At 40.2% G+C, this 26,871-nt stretch overlaps 1 protein-coding gene across 1 annotated transcript in view; it reads left to right on the top strand.

Moving 5' to 3' along the window:
- The window catches only part of NPLOC4 (NPL4 homolog, ubiquitin recognition factor), a 64,952-nt gene that overhangs the window by 1,417 nt on the left and 36,664 nt on the right, over positions 1–26,871 (top strand). The window contains exons 2-8 of the mRNA XM_089539813.1: positions 9,827–9,907; positions 12,078–12,190; positions 17,082–17,261; positions 21,957–22,005; positions 22,786–22,880; positions 23,654–23,777; positions 26,053–26,232. Coding sequence (XP_089395939.1) covers positions 9,827–9,907; positions 12,078–12,190; positions 17,082–17,261; positions 21,957–22,005; positions 22,786–22,880; positions 23,654–23,777; positions 26,053–26,232 — 822 coding nt within the window. The remainder of the gene's footprint in view (positions 1–9,826; positions 9,908–12,077; positions 12,191–17,081; positions 17,262–21,956; positions 22,006–22,785; positions 22,881–23,653; positions 23,778–26,052; positions 26,233–26,871) is intronic.

Genomic DNA, 26,871 nt, shown 5'->3' with positions numbered 1-26,871 from the left:
CTTAAAGGGCACGGTTTGGGGATCGCTAGTCTGGGGAATCAGTCTGTAAAGGGATCTTGCAGCACTTTTGGGACTCCTTTTGCTAGTCTCAAAGGTGCTACAAGATCCCCTGTGGATACTCATCTTCAAGTCACCAAATGTCTCCCAACCTTTTTCTTTCGGTAGGGAGGGGTTCCTACTAAAGACTGTGCACCCACCTCCCCTAAAACTTTAAAATACCGCTCTCCCTTTCCACTTTCCCCAGAGAGAATGGGGAATCCTGTCTCTACCCAAAAGACAGGAGAAAGGTTTTTTAAACTGGGTTACTACACTTCCCAGAACTCTTCAGGGCAGAACCATGACTCAAACTAATGTAAAACTGATAAGAACCTGTAACAGCCCTGGCTCTGCTTAACTAGTTTTAGGGTTATCTGCCTTTTATCTGGGGACAGGAATAGTGTTTTAGACTAGACTCATATAAGCACATTGCTTTTATTTATTTATTTCATTTAGATGCTGTATTTCTGCTGGAATGCAACCCGAGGCAGCTCTCAAAAGAATCAAAATAATACGATTAAAATATCACATTAAAAGGACATGTTATCAATAATAGATAATAATTAAAAAGCATTAGAAATTAGAAATAAAATACCTTGCCCTCCCATAAAAATTCCCTGCAAACAGTTACTTATTAAAAGTCTGTTTGAACAGAAAGGTCTTTGCCTGCCAGCGAAAGGAGAGCGGAGAGGGGGCCAGCCTAGCCTCTTGTGGAAGGGATTTTATGGAGGACTTTATATTTACCAGCCGCCAACTACTGTATGATGGACAAATTTGAAATCTGGTTGTTCAGTTCGGTTATTAATTGGATATTACAGTTCTGTAACAGCACTTGGTTCTCCACCCCATCCCAAAATATTTTTAATTAACATTCTTTTTCTCTACTTCATGAAGATTGTCTTGCTAGGACTTTTGATTGCTTGTCCATAATCCACGTGTATGTGGTCCAAAACACACTGCAGAAACAAACCAGTCTGAGACTGCTTTAACTGCCCTGGCTCAATGCTAGGGAATCCTGGGAATTGTAGTTTATTGTGGCACCAGAGCTCTCTGACAGAGAAGGCTGAATGTCTCACAAAACTACAGATTCCAGAATTACCGGGCATTGAGCCAGGGCAGTTAAAGCCGTCTCGAACTGGATTATTTCTGCAGTGTGTTTTGGACCTATGGGTAGGAATAAGTGTAATAAATTCAGTGTGCAGATTTAGTGATGTTGGTTTCAGTGGAAAGTCAACTCATTGCCTTATGAAATTCAGTGTAGTGTAATAGACTGTTTTTGATTTCAAAGCTTTAGAGACCTTCGAATTGAAAGTATCCTGATAGGTTGACCACAATGCCAGAGAATTGTTCTGATGATAAACCTGTTTTAAAAGGTTTATTTATTTTAGCTCCCGCTCTAGAAAGTAGTGGGAGTAACTACTCCCACAGCTGAGTAACAGAAACTTCAAATAGGTTACTGTGCTTTGTACTAAAGTGATTTATATGAAGAAACTTGGTGAGGTTTACTTTATGTGAAAAATTCCTCCCTAGCCTATATGAGAAGGGTAAGCCAAGGTGCTTGTTGATATTATTAAGGAAGCTTATTGATATGATTAATGTCCAGTGTTAATTGTTTAAAGTATTTGGGAAAGAACTATTTTAGCATTATGACACATGTAAAGAATTCCAAAGAATTTCAAAAAAGAATCAGCATGTGTTTCATAGGCTGCAGCAAAGCATTTGATTGTAAAGATCATGAAAAGCTATGGAATGCAATCAAAGACATGGGGCTGCCACTACATCTGATAGGCCTGTTGAAGAATCTGTATCAAGGGCAAGGGGCCACCGTCAGAACAGAATTGAAGGAAACAGAGTGGTTCCCAGTAGGCAAAGGGGTCAGGCATCCTATCTCCCTACTTGTTTAACTTATATGCTGAAAACATCATAAGAAAAGTGGAATTAGAATCAGTAAAAGTAGGAGTTAAGATAGGAGAAAGCAGCATTAACAACCTAAAATATGCAGACAACACCATATTATTAGCAGAAGACTTTCAGGAATTGAAACAGTTAATAAGAATGGTCAAAGATGAAAGTGCAAAGGACATGTCTGATGCCAAACATAAAGAAAACAAAAATAATGACTACAGAAGAAATACACAAATTCAATCTAGACAACAAGGAAATTGAATTATTATTTATTATTATTATTAACCTTTATTTATAAAGCGCTGTAAATTTACACAATGCTGTACATACAATCTTTTTAATTGGACGGTTCTCTGCCCTCAGGCTTACAATCTAAAAAGACACGACACAAAAGGAGAAGGGAGTGGTGGAGGGGAAGGGGCCTTTCTAGTAGGATAATACATATAAAATACATAGCAGTACAGGAAATGATTCAATAAAGCAGACAACAAAGAAACATCAAATAGCAAGTGACAGTTATGCAATGCCTGGGAACGCTTCTCTGAACAGGATGGTCTTCAGCTCCGTTTTGAAGCTGGTTAAAGAAGTGATGGCCCTTGCTCGCGGGGGAAGAATGTTCCAGGAGTGAGGGGCAGCAAGTGAAAAGGGGCGAATCCGGGATGGGGCAGAGGAAATCCTGGGCTGGGACAGCAGACCTTGACTACCAGAACGGAGGGCCCGAGTGGGAAGGTGAGGAGAAAGAAGGTCTGATAAGTAAGGAGGGGCCAGTCCATGGAGGGCTTTAAATGTCGACAGCAGGAGCTTATACTGAATACAGAAAGGGAGGGGGAGCCAGTGAAGGGATGCCAACACAGGAGAGATGTGGTCAGAGCGGTGGGTGGAAGTGATAATGCGTGCAGCTGAATGCTGGACAGAGATTAAAGGACGGAGGTGAGAAAGAGGAAGCCCAGCCAGGAGGACGTTACAGTAATCAAGTTGTGAGATCACTAGGGCATGGACCAGGATCTTGGCAGTAGAGGCGGAGAGATATGGTTGGATTTTGGCAATATTGTACAAGAAGAATCTACAAGCCTTGGCTTTGGTCTGGATCTGAGAAGAATCAAAGATAAAACCAAGACTGCGGGCTTGCTGGACTGGTTGAATAGAAATGTCCACAGAGACAGAAAAGGAGAGTTGAAGGGTGGGCTTAGGAGGAAAGACAAGAAGCTCCGTCTTGGGCATGTTGAGCTTCAAACGCCGATGGTGCATCCACTGCGAGACAGCTGTGAGACAAGATGAAACTTGCTGTTCAAGCCTTGGAGAAAGGTCAAGGGTGGAAAGATACAACTGGGTGTCATCGGCATACAGATGGTAGGAAAAACCAAAAGAGCTAATGAGTTTTCCTAAGGACAGTGTGTAGAGAGAAAACAGAAGGGGACCCAGAACAGAGCCCTGGGGAACTCCAACAGATAAGGGAACAGGAGAAGAAGTCTGACCACCTGCAACCACTGCAGAAGATCTGCCAGACAAGTAAGATCTAAACCAGTCGAGAACAGAGTCTGAGAACCCAAGGTCAGAGAGTATGTCAATTAGGAGACAGTGATCAACAGTGTCAAAGGCTGCAGACAAATCGAGAAGGATGAGAACAGAGTAAAGGCCATTAGCCTTGGCCTGTAAAAGGTCATTGGAGATCTTAGTGAGAGCTGTCTCTGTGGAATGCCTTGGGCGGAAACCAGACTGAAAGGGATCAAGAATGGAGTTGGCTTCAAGAAACTCAAGACAGCGAGAATAAACAACCCGTTCCAAAACTTTAGAAAGAAAGGGAAGAAGAGAAATCGGACAATAGCTAGACAGAGAGGAGGGGTCAAGAGAAGGTTTTTTCAGAATTGGGGAAATGAGAGCATGTTTGAAGTCCGATGGGAAGGAGCCTGTAGAGAGAGAGAGAGCTTGAAGATATGGAGAAGAGAGGGCAGAAGAGAAGGAACTATAGAGATTAGAAGACGAGTAGGAATTGGGTCAAGATAACAAGTTGCAGGTTTGGAAGAGTTCAGAAGTGTAGCAAGTTCATCCAAGGAAGCAGGAGGAAACAGAAAATTTGTTAGGCGAGGGCAATAGAAGATTATGAGCAGAAGAAGAATCAGGAGGGACTATCTCAGAGTGAATAGTGGTAATCTTTGAGATGAAATAATTAGCAAAGTCATTAGGAGAGAATGATGAAGAGACAGGAGGAGAGGGAGGTTTAAGCAAAGAGTTGAAGGTGGAGAACAGACGCTTGAAATACTTAAAGAATTCACATATCTAGGATCAAACATTGACCAAAATGGAGACTGCAGTCAGGAAATAAGAGGAAGACTAGGAATGGGAAGGGCAGCTATGAAAGGACTGGAAAAGATCCTGAAGAGCAAAGACATACAACTGAGCACTAAATTCAGAATCGTTCAGGCCATTGTATTCCCAATTACCATGTACAGATATGAGAGCTGGACAGTGAAGGAAGCAGACAGAAAGAAAATAAACTCATTTGAAATGTGGTGTTGGCGAAGAGTACCTAGGATAGCATGAATAGCCAAGAAGACAAAGAAATGGGTCCTTGAACAGATCAGACCAGGGCTCTCCTTGGAAGCAAAGATGATCAGGCTGAGACTATCATACTTTGGCCACATAATGAGAAAGCATGGATCCCTAGAAAAAACAATAATGCTAGGAAAGGTAGAGGGTAGAAGAAAGAGAGGAAGACCACATACCAGGGGGGTTATGGGCAAGGACTGCAGGATCTGGGCAAGGCAGTGGAAGATAGGGGTTCCTGGAGATGTCTCATCCACAGGGTCACCATGAGTCTGAACTGAAGCTGCCTTTCTAATAGGCCAGACTATGGCTGCATCCACACTGCAGATGTTATCCAGGTTGACACCACTTTAACTACCAAGGCTCAAGGCTGTTCTGTCCTTCTCTGTCAGAGAACTCTGGTGCCACAACAAACTATGTTTCCCAGAATTCCATAGCATTGACTCATGGCAGTTAAAGTGGTGTCAACCTGGATTATTTTTGCAGTGTTGATGCAGCCTGTGTGATTTATGTCTTGGTTCTTTGTCTAACCATTACAGTCTACTGTGACTTACAGTAGGTTTCCAGAATGTTAGACTTTAGATTTGCAGAGGCCTTTTGGTTACCCTGCTGCCTGACCCCTTTTAAATTTAGGATGCCATAGATTGAATTTGAGTCCTTTTGTGGGCTTAACACTGAGCTACTGCCCCAACCCAATTTACTGGAGATTTTGAAGACTATCTAAATGTGATATATGGGAATATTCACTAACTGGCTTCTAAAGTTTAAATTCTATATAGTGGAGAGGATACATCCCTTTGTGAAGCCTCTGTAGTGCATACAGGATCATACCACATAGTTGTGAACATACAGTTGGGAGAAACCACAGGAGGCCAATAGACAGAGTGAGGGAATACAGAGCTGGTGTACTGGTTATAGAATAATTTAGAGAGTTTGGCGGGTTACAGACCGCCGCTTTGCGGTTGTCTGCTGCCGCCGCCGCTTGGTCCACACGGGAGCCGTAGCACCCACACCGCGCGGCTCCCGCGTGGACCAAAGAAGAAGCTCCAAAATGGAGCTTCTTCTTGCGGCGCCTCTGTGACGTCGCGAGGCGCCAGGGGCGCATTCGCGACGTCACAGACGCCACGACACGTTCGGACGCACAGCGTCCGATACGTAAAGATGGCGCCGGCCGTGTGGAACGGCCGGCGCCATATTGTACGGACAGAGTCCATACTAGAGCCAGGGGCGTCTAGAAGAGATGCCCCTTTTTTAAAATGGGACGTCCTGCGGACGTCCCAAGTGGCAGTTTGTAACCCGCCTGAGTCTTAAATCTTTGAAGTGCACACATACATGTACACACACACACTTCTTTGTTTTGATATGTTATGTATTTCTGGTTTTATTCTGCTCTAGATTTTGTGTTCACACTGTACTTCTTTATCTTTTTTCTTGCAAATCACACTGAACATTAGTATGTGGAAAGAACTGTTGTTATATCATTGGTACCCCAAGTATTTCTGAGTCTGTTTTTGTCAATAGTCTGAACGCGTGCAGTCAGGTGTGTGAAGTATGGGTAATACTGGGCAGCACGAGTTTTAGTCACATTTCTGCTTAAAATGACAGGTATTAAATGGTTGCCAGCATCTAATCTTTGTCACAGTTTTGCCTAGATGTTTCTATGGGGACAAATTGATAATGTTAGTAATCTATATCAATAGAGAGGTAGGGAGTTGTTTGCCCACTTTTGGCATGCAATCATAGCCTTCAGTTTCAGAAACTAGGTTATGTATGCTGTGGCTTAAATGTAGTTCTAGTTAAACCTGTTTCTTGTACAGTTCAATCAGCGATTTTACTAATTACCGTGTAGAATTTTAGCATATTTCTCTTAACCTGCTTTAAAAGGTAGATTATTAATGTCTGCATGGTGCTAATGTCTAGTTCTCCTTGATAAGACAGTTTATTTTTAAAGATTAGTCAATATATTAATTAGTGGTGGTTGTTGTGTGCCGTCATGTCATTTCTGTAATTGTAAGATTTGTTCCAAGGGAGTTTTCCATTGCCTTCCCCTGAAACCAAGAGAGTGTGACTTACCCAAGGTCACCCAGTGGGTTTCCATGGCAGAGCAGGGATTGACACTCTGGTCTGTAAGTGCCCTAGTCCAACACTCAAACTACTACATCATGCTGACTCATTTATTTACTAGGACTGTGCAGTAACTATAGTTCTCTTGGATATAAATAAAATAATAATAATTTTATCCTCTAAGTACAATTTTACAAAAGAGATTGACAGATTAATAAATCTTTGTGAAATGTTCCTCTTTAGTTGCTTCTCTCCAGATAAGTAGAGAGCCAGTGTGGTATGGTGGTTTGAGCGTTGGACTCTGGAGATCAGGGTTTCAATCTCAGCTTGGCCATGTAAATCCACTGGGTGACCCTGAGCAAGTCACACTCTCTCAGCCTCAGAGGATGACAATGGCAAACCCCCTCTAAAAAAAACCTGTCAATAAAACCCTGTGATAGGTTTACCTTAGGCTCACCAAGTCAGAAACAACATGAAAGCACACAACAACAACCCCTATCCAGAAAACTGGGTGCTTTTGCTGATTGTGAAAGTTTCAACACATGTTACAAGATTCTAGCTTATAGGTCACATCTAATTTGGCAGATTTCCTGGATGGTTTCTGTGCTTTAGGGCATCTTCTGAGGCAACTGCCAACTATCAGCCCATCCACGTCTGGATATCTCAGCTTCTCAGTTTTCCTTTCAGTCCTTTTTTTGACCTGTGTGTGAGCATTGTAAAAGTGTCTGTTTTTTAAAAGACTCTTTGCCCACTCTAGTCACTTTCTGTTTGTAACCATGACAGAGACTGTATGACATAGAATGTCCAGTTCAAAGATGGTTCTTCAAATGGAAAAGAACAGACCTCTTACATAAGACTTTAACATTCACAGGGCTTGTTGCTAGAGATAATGGTATGGCTTGGTCATAGGATTAGTCATTCAGTTTCCACTGTAGGGTGAAATACAGTGGGGAGTTACATGGATACGGCACTTTGGGGTATTGTAAGAGGAAAACATTCAGCTTTGTTGCTGATTCTGCAGTCAAGTGCTATGCATATTTATTCTGAAAGAAGTTCTTATGAGTTAAGTGAGGTTTACTCTCAGCTAAGAGTGAATAGGATTGCTTTTTATTCCTGTTATTTTTTGGAGAGATGGTAATAGCAGGGACTGGGAAATAATTTTAATTTTATAATTAAATACTTTACAGTAAATATTTCCAATATGTGTGTATAGGCAATAAATTAATGAGATTAAACTTTATTTCTTGGCAGTGGGCTAAATCCAGTTGATTGTCCTAACTGGAATAGACTCATTGGCCTGTTACAGACTGCCAAAATAAAGCTGCTTCGGGTCTCTTTGGAGGTATGCTATTTTAATGATGCATGCATCCTAAGAATCCGGAAGCTGCACCAAAGCTGCACTCCAGTGCTTAGGAATGGTGTGTGGCTTTGGCACGACCTCTGGACCCATGCATCATTTAAATAGCATACCTCCAAAGAGACCCGAAGCAGCTTTATTTTGGCAGTCTGTAACAGGCCATTGAATCAGTGGGATTTATATAAGTGTTGACTTAACAAGTCCCAGTGATTCATTGAGTCTACTCTAGTTGAAACTAACAAGTTGATTTAAGCGTAGTAAATTTCATAAAGAGCACAGCTGGGATAGTGTGCCCTGATACTTTTTTTGTCCGGTTTCTGTGAAAGGTCCATCACATTTAATTCATGTTATTAAACTTGGCACTCACTAATCTGTAGAACTTCTTTAAGGTAAAGTTCACTATCTTTGTAGCTTAGAAAATGTTCTACAGTTTTATTCCAGACACAGGCAAAATAAAGAACAATATTGACACACATCTATCTTTAAAGCACTGTGTGCTAGTCCTCTTCATTCATGTGCTTAGAATTTCTCTATATCCTCCCACCAAATTAATGCAGTTTGTTTTCACCTTTCATAATTCCACCTGACATGACAGAATGCAGTGTAGTAAAAATGAACATAGCAACAAAGAGCAACATTCTGTTGTGGTTTACTTGGTTATACAGTACAGCTTACCACACTGAGGAAGAAAAGAAAACTTAGGGCAGTTCTTGTACACATTGTTAACCAAATCTCTTCCCTTGTGAAATCTAGGCAGTATTTTTATTAATATATCCTATAGTAGTTTTTTGCTTGGTTCTCCCCACCATGCCAGTGTGGTTGTGTGTTGCAACTTGTGAGTGGAAAATGTTTTCATACATCCAAAAATCCAGGACAAGTTAGCCATTGATTCAGGGCCCAGCTCACCTTCCAGTACTGTTTTCCAGAGTAAAGGAATAATGGAATTTTCTCAATTATTTTATATATCACGTAATTTGTATGACTTAGGCTGCTGCCACACTGCAGAAGTAAAGCAGTTTGACACCACTTTAATTTTTATGGCTCAGTGTTATGGAATTCCGGGATTTATAGTTTGGTGGGGCACTAGAACACTCCGACAGGCAAAGCTATATATTTCACAAAACTACAAACCACAAATTCCACAACATTGAGCCATGGCAGTTAAAGTGATGTCAGACTGCATTAATTCTACACTGAAGATTAGACCTTAGTTTATTGAAGATAGAAGTTGATTTTCCACTAAAATGAGAGGTGTTAGCTGTCCGGTGGGTTGCCATAATTGTCCACTATTACCAGGGACAACATGTAGGACAAATTTGATACCAAACTGTAGGACAACTGCAGGACAATTCAGCCCAAAATGTAGGACATTTAAGGTCCTCCCTTTTTCTTAAATGTCCTACATTTTGGGCTGAGTTTTGTCCTGCAGTTGTCCTACAGTTTGGTCTCAGATTTGTTCCACATTTTGTCCCTGGTAATAGTGGACAATTATGGCAACCCGTTAGTGATGTAAACTGGAGTACATTTTATACTGTCTAAATAAATAAGCCTGTGTGTAATTCTTCCAATTTGTGATTTTAAAATTCAACAGGTCAAAGGTCATTCAGCAAAATGTTCTTGCAAATTGCCTCAGTATTGTATGTATTATGTATGGTATTTTAAAAATAAAAATGTAAAATAGACTATAATTGGCTGCTAATACTGTTTTTCTTCTTATCACTTCTGTGCTTTAGAATGTCTATTTTTAAACTGACATTCTAGTTTTAGAGATTACAAACAGAGGTGTTATACTGGTTTGTTTCATGCATTCCATTGCAAATACTCCGTATTCAGTCTTTTTTGCTTCAGAAGTCAAAGCTGTTAGGCAATGGCAGTTTCTGTTGTCTGACTTTCTCCAAAAATCATTAAAATTCTCAATAGATAATCCGTGTCCAGTCGCCAGAGGGAGTGAAACGTATCACAGCAACAAAACGGGAGACTGCAGCAACATTTCTGAAAAAGGTATTCTGGCTTGGCATATTCTTTGGTGTGGTGTTGGTCACTGCCATTCGCTACACCTGCTCGCTACGATTTGCTTGGATTTACACAGAAGCTTTCTGTGATGATGGTTTAACATAATTGGAAAGGAGTGGTGATGGCTCTACAAATCAGCGTGCATTAGTCAGCATGCTAATCTCTCAAAAATTAAATTTATTTATTTATTTATTTATTGTTATAAACCCACATTTGACATCTTTATTCAAGCCTCACACTAACTCTTCCTAACATGCTATAGGTGCTGTTTCTATCAGAGTTATTTTAAACTTTTGGTGGTGATCGGTAAGACATGATGGTTCAATACAGCATGGCACCTACAAACTGTATAGAAAATGTGGTATACTTTCCATGCTGATTGGTTTTAACAGTCTAGTAGGTTGTTAAGGTTAGTTATAATCCAAAACAATGATTGTAGTGGAAAATTACTAGGTTCATACATCTACTTCTTTCTTAGTTTAGGTGCCATTCAAACCAGCTATCCTTATATGACCTCAGGTTTCCGTCCTAAACATATATACTAGGAACTGAGTCATACTAAATTCAGTGAAACTTGCATCTCAGTGAGTATTAATTAGGCTGGATCTATTACTGTGTGTATTATGCACTTAAAAAAACCTATAGTCACATGCAACATAAAAAACAAAATGTGATATTTCAGTTTTTAAATTACTAAAATAAAATTAACACTTAATTTAAATTTTATTAAACTGGCAAAAACTGCAGTTAGAGGCATGGCCTAATACTAGTAGAATGAAACAAATATAGAACTCACATACTGTCATAATCTGCAGTAGCTTGCATCAGAATTCTAATGTTAGCCTTCCAGTTAATTAGCAACCATAAATGAATATGCCAGCTTGCCACTGGCAACTCCTTTTTGTTGCTCCAGTGAGTACAAAGAATTTGAGAGGGTGTCAACCTTTACCCCATACCTAGGAATGTGTGAAATCTCTTTGTCATGCTGCATTGGGGCACAAGAGAATGGCAGGGACTTATACTGATTCTATATTCAGCCTCAGAGATAATTAGAAATTCATGGGACATCTTGTTTTTTCTGAGTATTTGAAGCTTGTTACTTTGGGAATAAGTGTTGATCACTCTCCTTAACTATGAACAGACACTGATGCCCACCCCGCACAGTTGTGCATCGTCTTATATTTGGCATACTTTCAGGAGATCCTATTCACCCCGTCTGGGAGGGTGCAGGGACGTTGTGAGAACAAATTATGGCTGAGAAGCAAGGCCATCCAAGAGTTACTGTTATCTGGTCCAAAACACACTGCACACTGCAAAACACACTACTTTGAGACCACTTTAACTGCCCTGGCTCAGTGCTAGGGAATCCTGGGAATTGTAGTTTTGTGAGACATTTAGCCTTTTCTATCAGAGGACTCTGGTGCCACACCAAAATACAATTCCCAGGATTCCCTAGCACTGAGCTAGGGAAATGAAAGCAGTCTCAAACTGGATTCTTTATGCAGTGTATTTTGGACCTCTGTCAATATTTTATGAGAATCTGTATTGAGCGCAAATTCCATGAAGTCATGGTGTCTTTGCTCATACAAAGCTTCATTGTCAACTAAATAAAGTTCTGATGGACATTATGTGTATTTTGAGTGTTTCAAAATAAAGTAATTTGCTGTCTCAGTGCATATATTACTAAACAGCTGCTGTTATTCTCACCTGCTTTTAGTGATCAAGGTAGTGGGTTGAGATTTTAGTGACTATTTCCTCTTGCTCCCTTCTGTACTTGATATTCTTTTTAGCTATGAATTTGTTTAACCATTTAAAGCAATTGGATTGTGGTATTGCATGCTTCTTCCTTGTGGAGTGTGAATGGTTTAACCATTAACATTGGAGCTAACATTAACATTAATTGCAAGTCTAATTTAGGATTGCTCCTTAATTTGTAAGATTAACCCATTTAATATATGGTTCCTTTATGAATATTGTTGTCTTGTAGATTGTTTGAACATGCATTTCTGAACCTGTGGTTTTCACTTTATTAATCTTCATGAATACCTGTGGCACAAATTTCATACAGTATTTTTGTATATGGCTGTCATTTAATATAGTCTCTCATTTTTCTGCAGTGCAAGCGTTAGATAGTATCTTATTTCTTCTTTTTTCCTAGGTTGCAAAAGAATTTGGTTTCAGAAATAATGGATTTTCTGTATACATCAATAGAAACAGGACTGGTGAGATCACATCATCTCCCAATAAATCCCTCAATTTGCTAAAAATAAAGTAAGTAGTCAGCAAAAGACCGCTGTTGGATTAAAGCAGGTTTGGCTTCGGTTTAGAAGGTCTACATAAGATTTCAGTACAGTGTCTGATAACTGAGAAGAAATGGCTGCTGCAGTGTTCTTTCTGTAGTGTCCTTTCTTATTTAAGCTTACGGGTAGTGGAAGTAGTTTAGTTTGTAATATGACAGAAATTTGAACTACTACTTATTAATCTGTTATTTTAGTTTACAGTTTGTTTATATGCATTTTTATTGGCTACAACTATTTTTTCAACCCATTCCCTGTGTGTTGTATTGTTGTAAGCTAACTTGTTGAGCAATTAGTAACTCCAAAATTGTTTGGAAATCAGCTTCTATTAGTGTATGTTGGTCATGAAAGGAAAGGACTAATCAGAAGAGAACTGTCAGTGACAAGGAATAAAGGGAATTCTATTTGATGAGATTATTTAGTACTAATTTTTGTAACATTCAGTTACACATGTAAGCATCTCCAGGCTTGCCTCAAAACTATACTGTCTGTCACCCTGGAGGGTGACATCTAGTGCTTAGGTTCAAGCTACAGGGGTGTATATCTAGAGTACCAGTGCTTCTACTGTTTCATAACTATTTTATTGATTGAATGCCAGTGTCTTAAAATGTATTTTATTATACGTTTACCTTTTGTATGCTGATTTGGAAACCATCAGAAAAGCAGGATAAGAATAACTGCCCACAATTAATTATTATTATCTAATGTAGACATTTATTTATTAATTAATTAAATGAATGAGCCATACTTTAATATAAGTTCCCAGACTTTTTAAAAAAATAACATGACATTCAGCAAGAGGAAAAAACAGAAATGGCAGTGCCTATAGAACAGGCAGCAGCAGTCAGTTGTTATCCAAAATGCCTGGAAGGATTAATGCTTCATGTGATGCAGAAAAGGCCATTGGAGTGGGTAGTAGGCAAGCTTCTAGGATGGGTTTTCCAAAATTAAGGTGACATGTCAGTCAATAATAGTGTGACCTCAGATGGTATCAGTTAGAGCAAGGCCTCAGATTAGTGTAAAGTTTGTGCAGACTCATGTAACAAGGGGTGGTCCTTCAAGTATCCAATCTTCAAGCTGTTGAGGATGTTTCTAGTAATGAACAGCATTTTAACTTGTGCTTAGGAATGTGTTGGCAAATAATATAGCCATCTAAGAAATGGTGTCTCTATTAATACCTGTCAGCTGCATTTTGTGCCATTTTTGAGAAGCCTCTAGAAGCGCGCGCGCACACACACACACACACACACACACCCAGAGTGCATTATAATAGTCCTGTCTAAAGCATGCAGACGGAGGAATCACTATGGCCTCCCTGTGTCTGTGCAGAACAGGGTGCAGCTGATGCACCATGCTCATTTGGCAAAATGCACAGATGTACCGTATTTTCCGGCGTATAAGATGACTTTTTAACCCTCTAAAATTGTGTCAAAATTCAGGGGTCGTCTTATACACCAGCTTCCTCTTACCTTCCAGGCCTCCAGAGGCTTCTTGAAGCCGGCACACGCGCACAGCCAGCTGCTGGCTTCCAGGCCTCCGGAGGCCCCTTGAAGCCAGCACACGCGCGCAGCCAGCTGCCGGCTTCCAAGCCTCTGGAGGCTCTTTGAAGCCGGCACGTGTGGGTGCCAGGCCCCTTTAACTCGGCCTATAGTAGGCCAGGACGCTGCCTGCATGTGAGGCAGGTTTTGCAGGCCTCAGCAGAGGCCTGGGGAACGGGCACACATAGCCGATTTTTAATTTTATTTGGTATGAAGAGGGAGTTGTCTTATACGGTAAGTATATCCCAAACTATATTTTAACTTCAAAAGTTGGGGGTCGTCTTATACGCCCAGTTGTCTTATACACCAGAAGATATGGTACTCTGGTGGCCACTTGGTCTTTCAGGGTCAACCCTAGATTACCAGTTTAGTTCTTTGCAGTGTCTGGGAATACACACACTATATTCCTGATGAGATTAGTCTACTATCAATGGTACCTCTATCTTGTTAGCAGGATAACTACTTATATATTTCTATTGATTTATTTAGTATATATCCTGCCTTTCTCCCACTATAGGGACTCAAGGTGGCTAAACAACAAATTTAAAACCATACAAAAACATTTTAAAGTATATATATATAATGTTTAAAAAACCATTACATGATTTATAAAGTTAAAATATTAAAGTACTAATATATATTTAAAAACTATGCATCTCAATGGCACAGCATTTAAAAGCCCAACTCTTGTCAGTATGAAAAAGCCTGACAGCCTCCGGATATCATGAGCATACTGGTGACACCTGATTCCAAAACTCTGGATAACCTCTGCCAGTGGTTTTATGTAGATGATAAATAGCTTTGGGGCCAAGACTGAACTCTAAGGTGCGTTATAGACGGGCCTTTAATACGTCGCCGTCACGTGCTAGGGGTTGGCCGAGGACCTAGCACGTGACGAGGGTGTAAAGATGGCGGCACCCTATACACACGGGCACCGCCATCTTTACGTGCTGGATGTGTTGCGTCCGCACATGTCGCCCCAGAAATGACGCCGCAAATGTGCCCCTTGCGCTTTGCAGCGCCTCTTCCGGGGCCTCAGAAGGAGCGCGATTTCCGTGCTCCTCGGCAGCGTCTGGGAGCCGCGCCGTTTAAAGGTTGCGGCTCCTGGATGGTGTAAATGGCGGTGGCAGCAGGCCGCCGCAATCCGGCAGTCTGTAACGCGCCTAAGGGACCCCACAGGCCAATGACCAAGAAGTCGAGCAGGATTCCCCCAGCACCACCCAAGCAAGAACAGAGCCATTGTAGTATAGTACCTCTGAGCTCCATCCCAGAGAGGTGACTCAGAAGTATACAGTGGTCGAAAGCCTCTGAGGGGTCCAGCAGAACCAACAGGGAGACACTCCCTCTGTCTAGTATTCTGCATGGATTATCCATCAAGTTGACCAAAGCTGTCTCTGTCCCATAACCAGCTCTGAAACCAAACTGAAATGGATCTAGATAATCTGTCTCATCCAGGAATCCCTGGAGAATCCACGACACCCTGTAGTACCTTGCCCCCAAATGGAAAGTTGGAGACTGGCCTATAATTATCTCATATAGTTGGATCCAAGAAAGGTTTTTCCAAACAAGGTATTTTGGAAGAAAGACCACAACCTCCTTCAGGTGTGTTGGGACCCTGCCTTGTTGTAAAGAGGCATTAATCACTTCCCTTATCCACTCAGCAAATCCTATTCTGGTCTGTTTAATTAGTCAGGAAGGGCAAGGTTCTTGTACACATATGGTAGTTCTCATCTCTAAGGATTTTTAGATTTCATAATTGATCATAATGCACTTAGCTTGAACTTGACACCTTTGAAATCTCTGGATCATGCAGGAAGACTGAAAGAGGTCTTAGTATTTTTCCAAGCAAATAGCTGATAAGGGGAGGAAGCAGAAAGGAGAGTTATAATCTCAGATTACATATCAGCTAGGCACACTATAACATCTATTTTGCTTCCCTCCTGTCTGATCCTTCAGTATGTTTTTCAGTATGAAGAATGAGCTGTCTTTAAAGTTCTTGGCTTTGACTTTGGGTTCAGTGTCTTATTTGCAATGATTTCCATAACTTTGGGAGACTGTAAACCTCTTTAGATTTGATTTACAATACCATTTCTATTCTTCAAAGTGTGTGTTATGGGTCTGAAATTCCTGTAGTTCACAAAGCACATACATTGAACATAGTTTTCTACTTTGTGAGTTAGTGACTTTCCATCAAAGATGTATTTACCCAGAGATTAATTACTGAAACACACTACAGTTCTCCCCAAACATGGAACTCTAGCTGCAAGTTCTGCAGGACTTTAACTGTGATGAAATAAGAAAATATGCAGGCATTTCAGTAGTAATTCACAATTATGAAGTAATAGTGAAAATGGACAGAGCAATGATTAATTGTCAAAGAATGACTGAAAGAAACAAAAATATTCACTTGTCTCTGAAAAGCCCACAGGGAGGAAGCATTTTCATCTTCCCTTAGATGGGAATTCTCTTTAGCGACAAGCAGCCAGTTGTCTTCTGTGTCAGCCCTACGGTGTTACTACTGTGAGAAGAAAAGGTAGCCTTGATGGAATAGGTTAGTCATCACCTTCCTGGTGAATCACCCTTCTATCTGCTGGGCTTGGCAGCCTGTCAATAATTGTGGGAGAGGATTAGAAAGAAAAGATGTCATTTAGTACTATAGTCTGGGAACAGTTCAATTTTAAGTGTTTATACTCTTTCTATTATGATGAGTGGAGAGATAGGAGTGCCTTAATATGTAACACAGGATAGAAGTTCAGTGATACTGCTAAGTTGGCTCATTTTGGAAAAAGTGTTTTCTCAGAGAAATGTAGCTTGAAATAAAGCACTATGAAATAAAAGCAAATAAAGAACAAATATTTTGTTCTGCTCATTGAAACTGCAGATCTTAATTTCAGCATCAGATTCTTGCATTTTTAAACTTGGATCTAGAAATTCCTTGAACCTTACTGGTAGAAGGATGTGTGGATTTCATTGCTTTCCTCCTACACAGTCTTGCAAAACCACCCTGGAAGATTGGGGAATCTTCCAGAACAGTGAGGGTGATAGCACAGGGTACCTGCAGAAGAAAAGTGTATCAGCAAAAAATGTCCCCTTCTGTTTTTCTTTATCAGGAGCCTCAGTCCATTTTCATGCTGTATTATGAGACAAGAAAGGACACTCTGGATAATGTGAAGTAATACTGTTGTAGAGTTGCCAGTTGTACAAACTGTTCCTGGATCATCTAACTATTCCTGAATTAAATACTTGAGATGTTTAGATGTGGTTATATCTTATGAAAATGATGTTCATTCTGTAACAGTTCTGTCATATTCATGTCTATTCCTCTAGGCACGGAGATATGCTGTTTCTCTTTCCCTCATGTCCACCTGGTTCTTCTTCTGAGAACATGGATGTCTCAGGTTCTCAAGGAGTGCGCCAAATAGGTGTTCCCCAGGTGGTGGAAGATGAAATTGACCAGTACCTAATAAAACAAGATGGGAAAATTTACAGAAACAGAGACCAGCAACTGTAAATATGCTTTCTATCCAGCATTTGAAAATTGTTCCATAAGGATTATCACAAGTCTCCCTGTTCTCTTATGTGTATGCCCCTTCCCTTTATTTCTCACCTCTAAATAAGGTAGAAACCTAGATTATTTTAATTCTTGGTGATTCATCTTTCAACACCCAGTCCTTTGCTCAGTCAAGGGGTAAATGAATAATAGAAGGAGATGGTAATAAGATATATCTGGGCATGCTTCATGGGTCAAGGTGCCTTGGTAACGGGTGGAATTGGAGAAGGTTTTTTTTTTCTTTTAAAGGGGAGAATTGTTTAATTGACTTCCAGGGCATATAGTGAACAAAATGCTAGGGATCTCCCTAGAAAGCCCAACTTCTTAATTTGAACAGTGTTCTTATAGAGTTTCCACCTTTGTTTCTGTACAGTCCAAGATGTAAAACAGTGATTAAAAACAGAGAGGCTATATGACTGGGGACTAATAAATACAGAGTCATATGCTCAGTAATCCAGATGCCCCTGGCATTCTTGTCACTAAAACAAACACAAAAACTTGGCTTGAGAGGATTTGTAAACCTAATCCTTCAAAAAATAACAACGTACAAACACCTTGTCCTTCTTCCACCAGAATGTTAACAGCCACTCCTATCTCTCTTATTGAAGGATCAACTTTGGCAGTTATGTGGTCTCCATCCATTTATAGCTTTGCAAAATAAAGTAGTAACTTGAAAAATATTAGCCAGTGTCAATAGCTTGAAGTATGTCTGCTACTCAACATGTTAGTCATCCTATTTGTTTCCATTTAGTATCTTAACAGCAGAGCCTTGAAGTCAGTACATAAAAACGTTGATTCTAGTTCATATGTTTTTCAACTATCTGACTTTGACTTCTTCATACAGTGTGGTGTACTGGTTTGAGCATTGGATTGTGACTCTGGCGACCAGGGTTCAAATCCCTGCTTGAGCGTAAAAACCCACTGAGTGACCTTGGACAATTTACACTCTCAGCCTCAGAGGATGGCAATGGCAAACCCCTTCTGAAGAAATCATATGATAGGTTCATGTATCAAAAATGACTGAGGCACACAGCGACAAAGTATTAATTAATAAATTTATTGTAGAAAAATCATAGTACAAGACAATTCATCACCACCTCATGATTCATCAGGTTTGGATTGACAGAATATAAAATATTTATTTGTTTTCTGAACCAGAAAGAGTTCCACAATTCCTGTGAAAGTAAATTTGCAATGAGCCAGGCATTTAATATAAGTTTTTATCTTGAAGTCAGAGTTGGTACATTTGTTCTAACTTCGCAGGCCTGCTTATCAGTGGTGTAGCTGACCTGGACTTTTCATTGGTTGACTTGAAGTCAGAAACATCTGGAGCACCAAAGCCTGAGAAGGACAGCTCTAGATGTAGCAAGCATAAATAGCTGCAGAAACATGTAAGGAGGAATATAATAAAAGAATTTATTTATAGCCCACCCAATCACAAAGAATCCGGGTGGGTTACAACAGTAAAGAAAATACATATAACAGCAAATAACAGTAATAAAAATAAAAATGAAAAGTGCATAAGAATTAACATAGCAAATCAGTAAAATACAAAATTAATCTCCAAAATACATAGCAAATAACAATAACAATAAAAATAACAGCAATTCACAATAGCAATAAATAGCAAAAAGAATACATAGCAAATAACAACAATAACAAAAATAACAATAAAAATGCATATCAATTAACATAGCAAATCAATAAAGTACAAAATTAATCCCCTTCTCAATCCCCATCCCAATCTTAAAATAAAAGAATGTTAAGCAATACATACTCTTAAATAGTACGATCCAAACCCACAAGAAAAAAAGGGAGGAGGAAGAGCTGGTGCCGAGGTAATGCTCTCCATTCCAGACACCCCTAAATGTTCACCAAAGCCCAGGTGGAAAAGGGCACAAAAGACAGCCTCTCAGCCCGGTGTTCATCAGTGGGTGGTGAAGGAAGGGAAGGGAGTGCAGTTTAAGACGTATTGCCACTTGACCCTCCATAGCCCAAGTCCAGCAGCCGAGGCAAGGCTGTGGCCCAGGTGGAAGGAGGACGAGGAAATAGCCTCTCAGCCTAGCGTTTGCTGGCAGGTGGTATAACGCAATATGTCTTCGTGTAGGCAAATGAATGTGTCTTTGTGTAGGCAAACTTTCAGTTAGTCCAGAGCAACAGAGTAAATCAAGTCTGTACAGATAGTAAGTGGAGCTGTTTATTCATAATTTGAGCATCATCACTGTTCTCCATGATGGTGGAGACAGGTGTGGTATGCAGTGGGATCTCTGAGAATCCATGGCTGTGGAGGGCCTGGGGCTTTGGGGGCTTGGGCAGTAGTGGAGGGAGACCCACTAAATTACAAAATGTCTATAATGTCTGTTGCTAAACCATAGGATAGCCACGTTTTCTATAAATACTAACATTAATATGATTTAGGCAAAGCAAAGCAGAGCATACTCCTGGAGACAGAACCTTCTGGGCCTTAGTAGTAGACCCCAGTTATAACAGCTGTTTCATAGCAGAGGTGGTAGCTGTCAGAGGTTGAGTGGCTGCCTTGGTCACATGTCCCCAGGAAGCCTTGGAGGTTGTATACCTGCCTGCCACAGCCATGACATTTTTGGGGTGGATTTTTCCCTGCCCTGCTTATGATTTGATCACATTTTTGGCCTGTTCTGAGGCATTTTAGCTTGAGTGCCTATTTTCCTAATGAGACATAACCTGGACATCAACTTTGGCCCCTTAATGTTGAGGAAAGGGGTTCTCCTGGTTCTAAAAGAGCCCCACCCCTCATCTACAAATGCCAGAATTGCATACCACATTCGATACTGTGGGGGGGATTATTATGGTGGTCCTGGGGCCCCAGAAATAGGTCTAGGGGCTGCACTTTCCCCACCATGGTCTATAGAAAAAGGAGCATTTTGCCTGGGCACAATGCCATGTCTCAGCTGCTGTTTCCCTGCAGCTACTAATGCCTGTGTGCCTGCCTGGTGTCTTCTTTGGAAAAGTCAGTCGATCCTGAGCTAGATGAGAATTGTTTGTGCATGAATGGATTTTCACCAGTAAAAAGGCTGAGAAATAATGTACAGATTGACTGAAATACTGATGGGTTTCTGTAATCCAAATTGTTTTTGTAGGGCCAGTTACCCAAGATTCCACATGTTCATTTTTTGGAGTGCAATAGGACAAGTGGGCTTGCTGGTAGTCTTCATGCTTTTTTTAAAGAGTGGTTTCAAATGTTCCTATACGCAAGCCACAGAAGATAATACAGTACAACTCAATAATGTAAAGGCTTTCTGAATTTATGTAGGGCCAGTGGAAGGGGCAGTGGTGTTACTAGCGGTGCACACCAGGTGATACCCAGTTGGGTGCTCCCCCCGCACACATTCTCCCCTCCCAATTCTGTCCTTTCCTTTTCGTCATCAGGAAAAGGATGGGAGCAGCACAAGGGGAGGGTGTGTGCACTGTGCTGAAAGCCCTGCCCCCTGCACGGGGTGACACGTTGTGCGGGGATGCCACTGGAAAGGAGTTGTACTAAAGAAGATGTGGAAGTCAAATCCAGAGAATGAAGCAGTATGATTCCAGCACCTTTGCCTTGATTTTCCCTTACAAATTTTTTCATCGGTTCTTACCATTTTTTAAAAAATTGAAATAGCTGCATATCTGCAGAAAAGTTGCAAGTTTCTGTATCTTTTAAGCTGAGATTCTAGCTCAGAGTTATTCTTGATAGCAGCATCTTTCCTTGCAGGAAGCTGTAAAGTAGTTGTCTCATGGGGTTTAGTGAAAACATCATAGTATTGGCATGTGTTGGGGAAGAGGCATTGTGATCATCTGATGGCCACTGGCTTACTTCAATAATTAGTTCTGGGAGTGAACTTCCTATTAGTAATAACTCCCCTGTGAGTCTGATTTAAATATTTTAAATACATGATTCATTTTAAAAAGGCAATAGCTCTTTGCTACTTTTTATGACTTTCCATGCACAGGAATCAGTGTCTCAGTAAAGATAAGAGAAGTGGAAACCTTTCAATAGTGAAGTAATTTCAAGATTTTTCAAAATAACAGTTCAGTGATAAAATTTGTGCTTATGAAACCATCAAAGACAAAAAAAAATGTTAGAGTTACATCTACTACACATGTATTCTGACAGAATAAAGGTATTATACTCTCACCAAGAAGAATAATGCACTGACATTTATGAAGGAAGGAACCAGTAGCCGGGGGTAATTATTCTAAGAAGGCTGCTACAAATGAGTGTTGAGAAAATGAAGCCTTATGTATTCCTTACATCTGATACAGATGAGTGCCACATTGGCCCTTTCCTACAAAAGTAACCAACACGTGTGTACACACACACACACACACACATACACACATATAGATATACATACACATATATATTAAAGTGGATTACTTCAGCATTCTGTATAGTTGAGAGTTTCAGATATCTATGGGTCAGTTTAAAGGTAGTCATTGGCACAGTGATTTAACTAACAATTGTAAGCTTATTAATGCCTGAACCATTTTACCCCAAAATACCTTATTTTCTGGATAATATAATAGGTTATATTTTCAGTTTGTAAATTAATTAGGACTGTAAAATTCCATAGAACTGAGTATTTTATATTTCTGCTACTGAATGTGGCTGCTAACTCCTGTTTCTCTTCACACAGTTGTCGACATGGCCCATTGGGTAAATGTGTGCACTGTGTACCATTAGAGGTAAGGACTCAAACTAAAGTACTATGGTAACATTTTACTTAGTAAAAAATTTCCTACGTATACGGTTGCTTCTATGACAGCTGTTGAGAGGACATTGGTGAAGTATTAATGCATCTTGTCTATGCTGATAATGGTAAAAGAAGCTAAACAAGTCCCTTGGATATATCTGTCTGGACAGGACCGGGATTTATCAGGCTTCTGATATCTGTTTTTTCCAGTAATGGATTTAATAAGATATACTGCTAAAGGTTCTGACAAACATATATGCATTTTGTGTCTCCCACTTGCATTGTGAATCTTCTCCCCACCCACCCCCTCCACTCCCTTTCAAAGCTGTGTCTCAAAAACACTTACTGTTATGTTCTTATATTCTGTTTTGATCTTTGTGCAGTAAGGGTCTTCTGGTATTCTTCTTAGTTCTGCACAGATTCTTCAGATAACTGTGCCAGAGTTCTCTAGCTATCTTTGATCAGTTATCCTTTAGCTCTGCTGGTAGAAGAAGAAGGAGAAAAAATATTATACCCATGAGGCAGGTTGGATTTCTGTAACCATTTTAAGCAAGGCTAAAACTCCATACTGTGTGAGGGGGTTGGGAGAAAGCGCCCTGCTATTACTGTCAAGTAATAACTGCTGTGGACGAAGAGCACAAAGCTTCCTAATTGTTTCCACATTGAATGCCAACAGAGGCTTCAGACTAAAACATCCATTTGTTCAGTGATCAATGTATTATCAAGCAGGTGTCTGACCTGGTTTTCCTTTGTGTATGTGGGTTTTTGGCAGCCTTTTGATGAGGATTATTTAAACCATCTGGAGCCTCCTGTGAAGCATATGTCATTCCATGCCTACATCAGGAAACTGACCGGAGGCGCAGACAAGTAAGAAATTTGCACCATTTCTGCAGGGGAATCTCATTATAGATGATAAAATAAAATGTGAAAAATTAGAAGGTTGTTTATGGTACAGGACAAATTTGCTTCAAACCAGTGATGTGATACTAATGTTAAAGCCTGTGTAGCAGATAGGTGTAAAGATTGAGAACTTATCTATCTCCCTTGTTGGTAGATCTTGACTACATTTTCTCCCAGCCTAGGCCACAGATGGATGCAGTGGGAAAGCTGGAGGTATTTTTATTTCAGCCCAAGATTTGTTATATTGTTAGTATATTGCAAAGTCTCAATCCTCTCCTTTATCATAATCTTTCACCCTTGTTTATTAGAGAATACCAAACATTATCCTATTCACATATACATTGCTTGTTCTGACAGCAAAGACTTTGTGCACACACAAATGTGTGAAATACAGATGCCATGCTGCATATCTTATAGTCTTTACACTGTGAAAAAAGCAACATTAAAAACTATAGCAGATAGTGTTAGTCTTCTTCACATTAACTACAGCTTCAGCATAGCTTAGTCCAGGTTAACCATCTGCTGCATTTCTGGCAGTTCTTCTACCATCCACTTAAATGGTAGAAGAGACAGGTTGGCCTCTGGACTCCCTGCTTATTTTATTTCAGGTGGGTCAAGTTGTCTGTGGTGTTACTAGAGTCCCAAGACTGATGAAATATTCTGGCACACACTGTTCAGTGTAGGAACTTGTAATTTGAAGAAATGTCCAACAATTTAGTATGCTTCATTTTTCTGTGTAGAGGGAAGTTTGTTGCCCTTGAAAACATTAGCTGCAAGATTAAATCTGGATGTGAGGGACACCCTCCGTGGCCTGAAGGCATTTGTACCAAGTGCCAGCCAAGTGCCATCACACTCAACAGGCAGGTAAGATCAGCACGAGCTGCTAAGAGAAACTTGCTGTTCAGGACAGCAGAGACATTCCTAATGTCTGCAGTTTGGTTTTGGAAAGGAAGAGCCAGTTTCATTTTGACAGTGTTTTCCTTTTGGCAATTGCTTAGTAAGCAAGTGTTGGTTAGCTTGTATATAGGCAGACAGGAAAATATCCTTGTCTAGCATTTACAAGTGAAATTGGAGAACTTTGGGCATGACGTAGGAGAGCAAATTTTAGTGGATTTAGTGGATTTAAGAACCACCTCAGGATTTCAGTAAACCAATCATAAAGGAGTGTGGGATTATAAAGAAGAATAAAGTCTTAGTAAAAAGGGATTTGGGATTGTATTTTCCGAAATTAAGACATACTGACTATATTACGCCATTTTCAGTCAGCTACCATTATTCCTTAGTTAGGTTCACCCACATCACAATAAGCCAAGATTTGTGTTAACTTTGGTTTGTTGCTTAAGGCATAAAATGATAATATGGCCCATGGCTTATTTTCCCCATTTCAGACCCCATACAGACAGGCCAAAATAAAGCTGCTTCAGGTCACTTTGGAGGTATACTGTTTAAATGATGCATGCATCCTAAGAGTCTGGAAGCGACACCAAAGCCACGACCCAGTCCTAAGGACTGGAGCGCGGCTTTGGCACAGCTTCTGGACTCTTAGGACACATGCATCATTTAAACAGCATACCTTCAAAGTAACCCGAAGCAGCTTTATTTTGGCAGTCTGTATGTGGCCTCAGTTTTCTTTTTTCCCTTTCGTCAATTTCTTCTTTAGGGTGACAGATTGGAAAGTAAAATCAGGGACAAGCAACAGTTATGGATTCAGATATTGTGGCGAGTTACAGTTAGGTGTGCAAGATCACAACTAGCCATATTTTCCAATTGTGGTTTGTGACGGACTAATAAAATATGGTTTGCACATTGCAATAAGCCACATTTCCATAACAGGCATATGCAAACCTGGTAGACCATAGTTGGTCTTGACTACAATAGATGGAAACAGGTCAACTTCTTAGTAAAGTCTATGGCTATGGTTTCTTTCCTTAACCCAGAGGTGGCCAACTGAAGAAAATGTAAAGACCATCTTTTGCTCCTGTGACAGGCCAGAACACTTTAACATTGTCTTTTCAAAAAAGTAACTCATAGTTCTTTCCTGAAGGGTTGGGCTTGTTTTTATCTCCCTAATATTGGGCTAGTTTAAGAGTTTGGGTGTGTTTTTAAGTAATTTATTTATGGCAATATACCAATGGTGGATGAATTTTCTCTCCCAAATTTTTAGGAAGGTGTGAAGTCTTTAAAGGATCTGATAGGGTTCTGGGTTCCTGCAGAAAGCCCCTGTGGGACCATATGCAGGCCATAAGCTGTCAATTCTCCATCCCTAGCTTAAGTCATAGTTCACACTAACTTCATTTCAGATCTTTGCATAGCAATAAACCACTATTAATTGCAAGTGGATGAAAAGTTTATGATTTGCTCCCCCCGCCACATCAGAAGGGAATAGAGAGTACACAAATCTGAGGCAAATCCCTACAGACCCCCCTCTCCTAGATATCCAATTAACTCCTTCTTCCTTTTCCTATTATTATTTTGTTTTAATCCCACCTCCCCCTTATAATTCTCGTCTAGATTGGGACTTTATGTTGGCAGTTTCTTTCTTTGACAAACAGTGGGAATTTTAGTCAGACAGAACCTAGACAGAGAAAGAAAAGGGGTCGAGGGAAGGAATCCTTTCTTTGAAGTAGATCAGTGGTTTTAGACGTCAAACCCAATGTGCTTTGGTTTGTACTCAGGTGTATAGTCAAGTTCCTTGTCTTTTAGTCTCATTAGTTTGCCTTTGTTTGCAAAAGTAGTAGTAAATGTTGTGATTTGCCACCTCCCACAACAGCCATTTCATGAAGGTCTTCATGACATATTCTGAAAATGGGTGGTGATCTCTGCTGTAAAAGATAAATGGATGATAAAAGGCTATGAGGCACCATTAAGCTATAAGATAACGAGCTAATATCTATGCAGCTGATACGTGATATTTTACTATAAGTCGGGAATTGTGCAGCCCTCTAAGTGGTGCTAAATTAGAAATTCCAGTATGCCTCATCATTGATTATCCTGGCCAGGGCTGCTAAGAGTCGTAGTTCACCAGCATACAGAGAGCTATACAATTCCCACCCCTGCTCTGTAGATTCTGCTGTTGCTGATCCTAACCAGGGCCCTAGTCTGATACTATATTATGTTTCCCCCTCCCCCCAAATGACAGAAATACAGACATGTGGATAACATCATGTTTGAGAACCATACCATTGCAGATCGTTTCTTGGACTTCTGGAGAAAAACAGGAAACCAGCATTTTGGATACTTGTATGGGAGGTATACAGAACACAAAGACATCCCTTTGGGTATCCGAGCTGAGGTTGCTGCCATCTACGAACCCCCACAGGTAACATAGCCTCCATTCTAAAATATCTTAGCTTGCTTGTCTTAGAAAGGATGGAAACAGAAAATACTATTTGTGAGGATATTGAGCTTCTTTGTAGGAAAATGAATGTTTCCATTCAAAAAATGTAGTACTAATTCAAAGGTCCAGCATTACAACCTGCCATATGACACTAATTTTATTTGAATATATTTCAGAAAAGACTTTTCCACACATAAACCAGTTACTCCCACTGAAAGCTCAACAATTAAATTAATTTAGATGACATTGATATCAATAGTCTTCGAAGAGAGGGATATTCAATCCTTATTTAGGGTTGCTGCAAATTAAAAGATGGTAAAATGATGTACAGGTGGTTTGCACTTCTTTATTTTGTGTTTATTATAAAATTACAAATGATAGAATCGTGCTCATCTCTATGAGATTGATGGTATAAAATACCATTTTGCAAGTCACACAGGGAACATGAAAATAATCCAGTACAGTACTGTGTGTATTTTCTGTCTTGTAATGCCTGGTGCACTTGTCAGTTATTACTTTACTCAGCCTCTCAGTCTTGAAAGTGCTGAAATCAGGGATGGAAGTGAGGCATTACTTAGGCTTGTTACAGACTGCCAAAATAAAGCTGCTTCGGGTCTCTTT

Source organism: Sceloporus occidentalis, unplaced genomic scaffold (genome assembly GCF_023333645.1).
Source record: "Sceloporus occidentalis isolate IW3139 unplaced genomic scaffold, rSceOcc1.0.p SCAF_1, whole genome shotgun sequence".
Taxonomy (NCBI): domain Eukaryota; kingdom Metazoa; phylum Chordata; class Lepidosauria; order Squamata; family Phrynosomatidae; genus Sceloporus; species Sceloporus occidentalis.
This window is presented reverse-complemented; position numbering and strand designations above follow the sequence as displayed.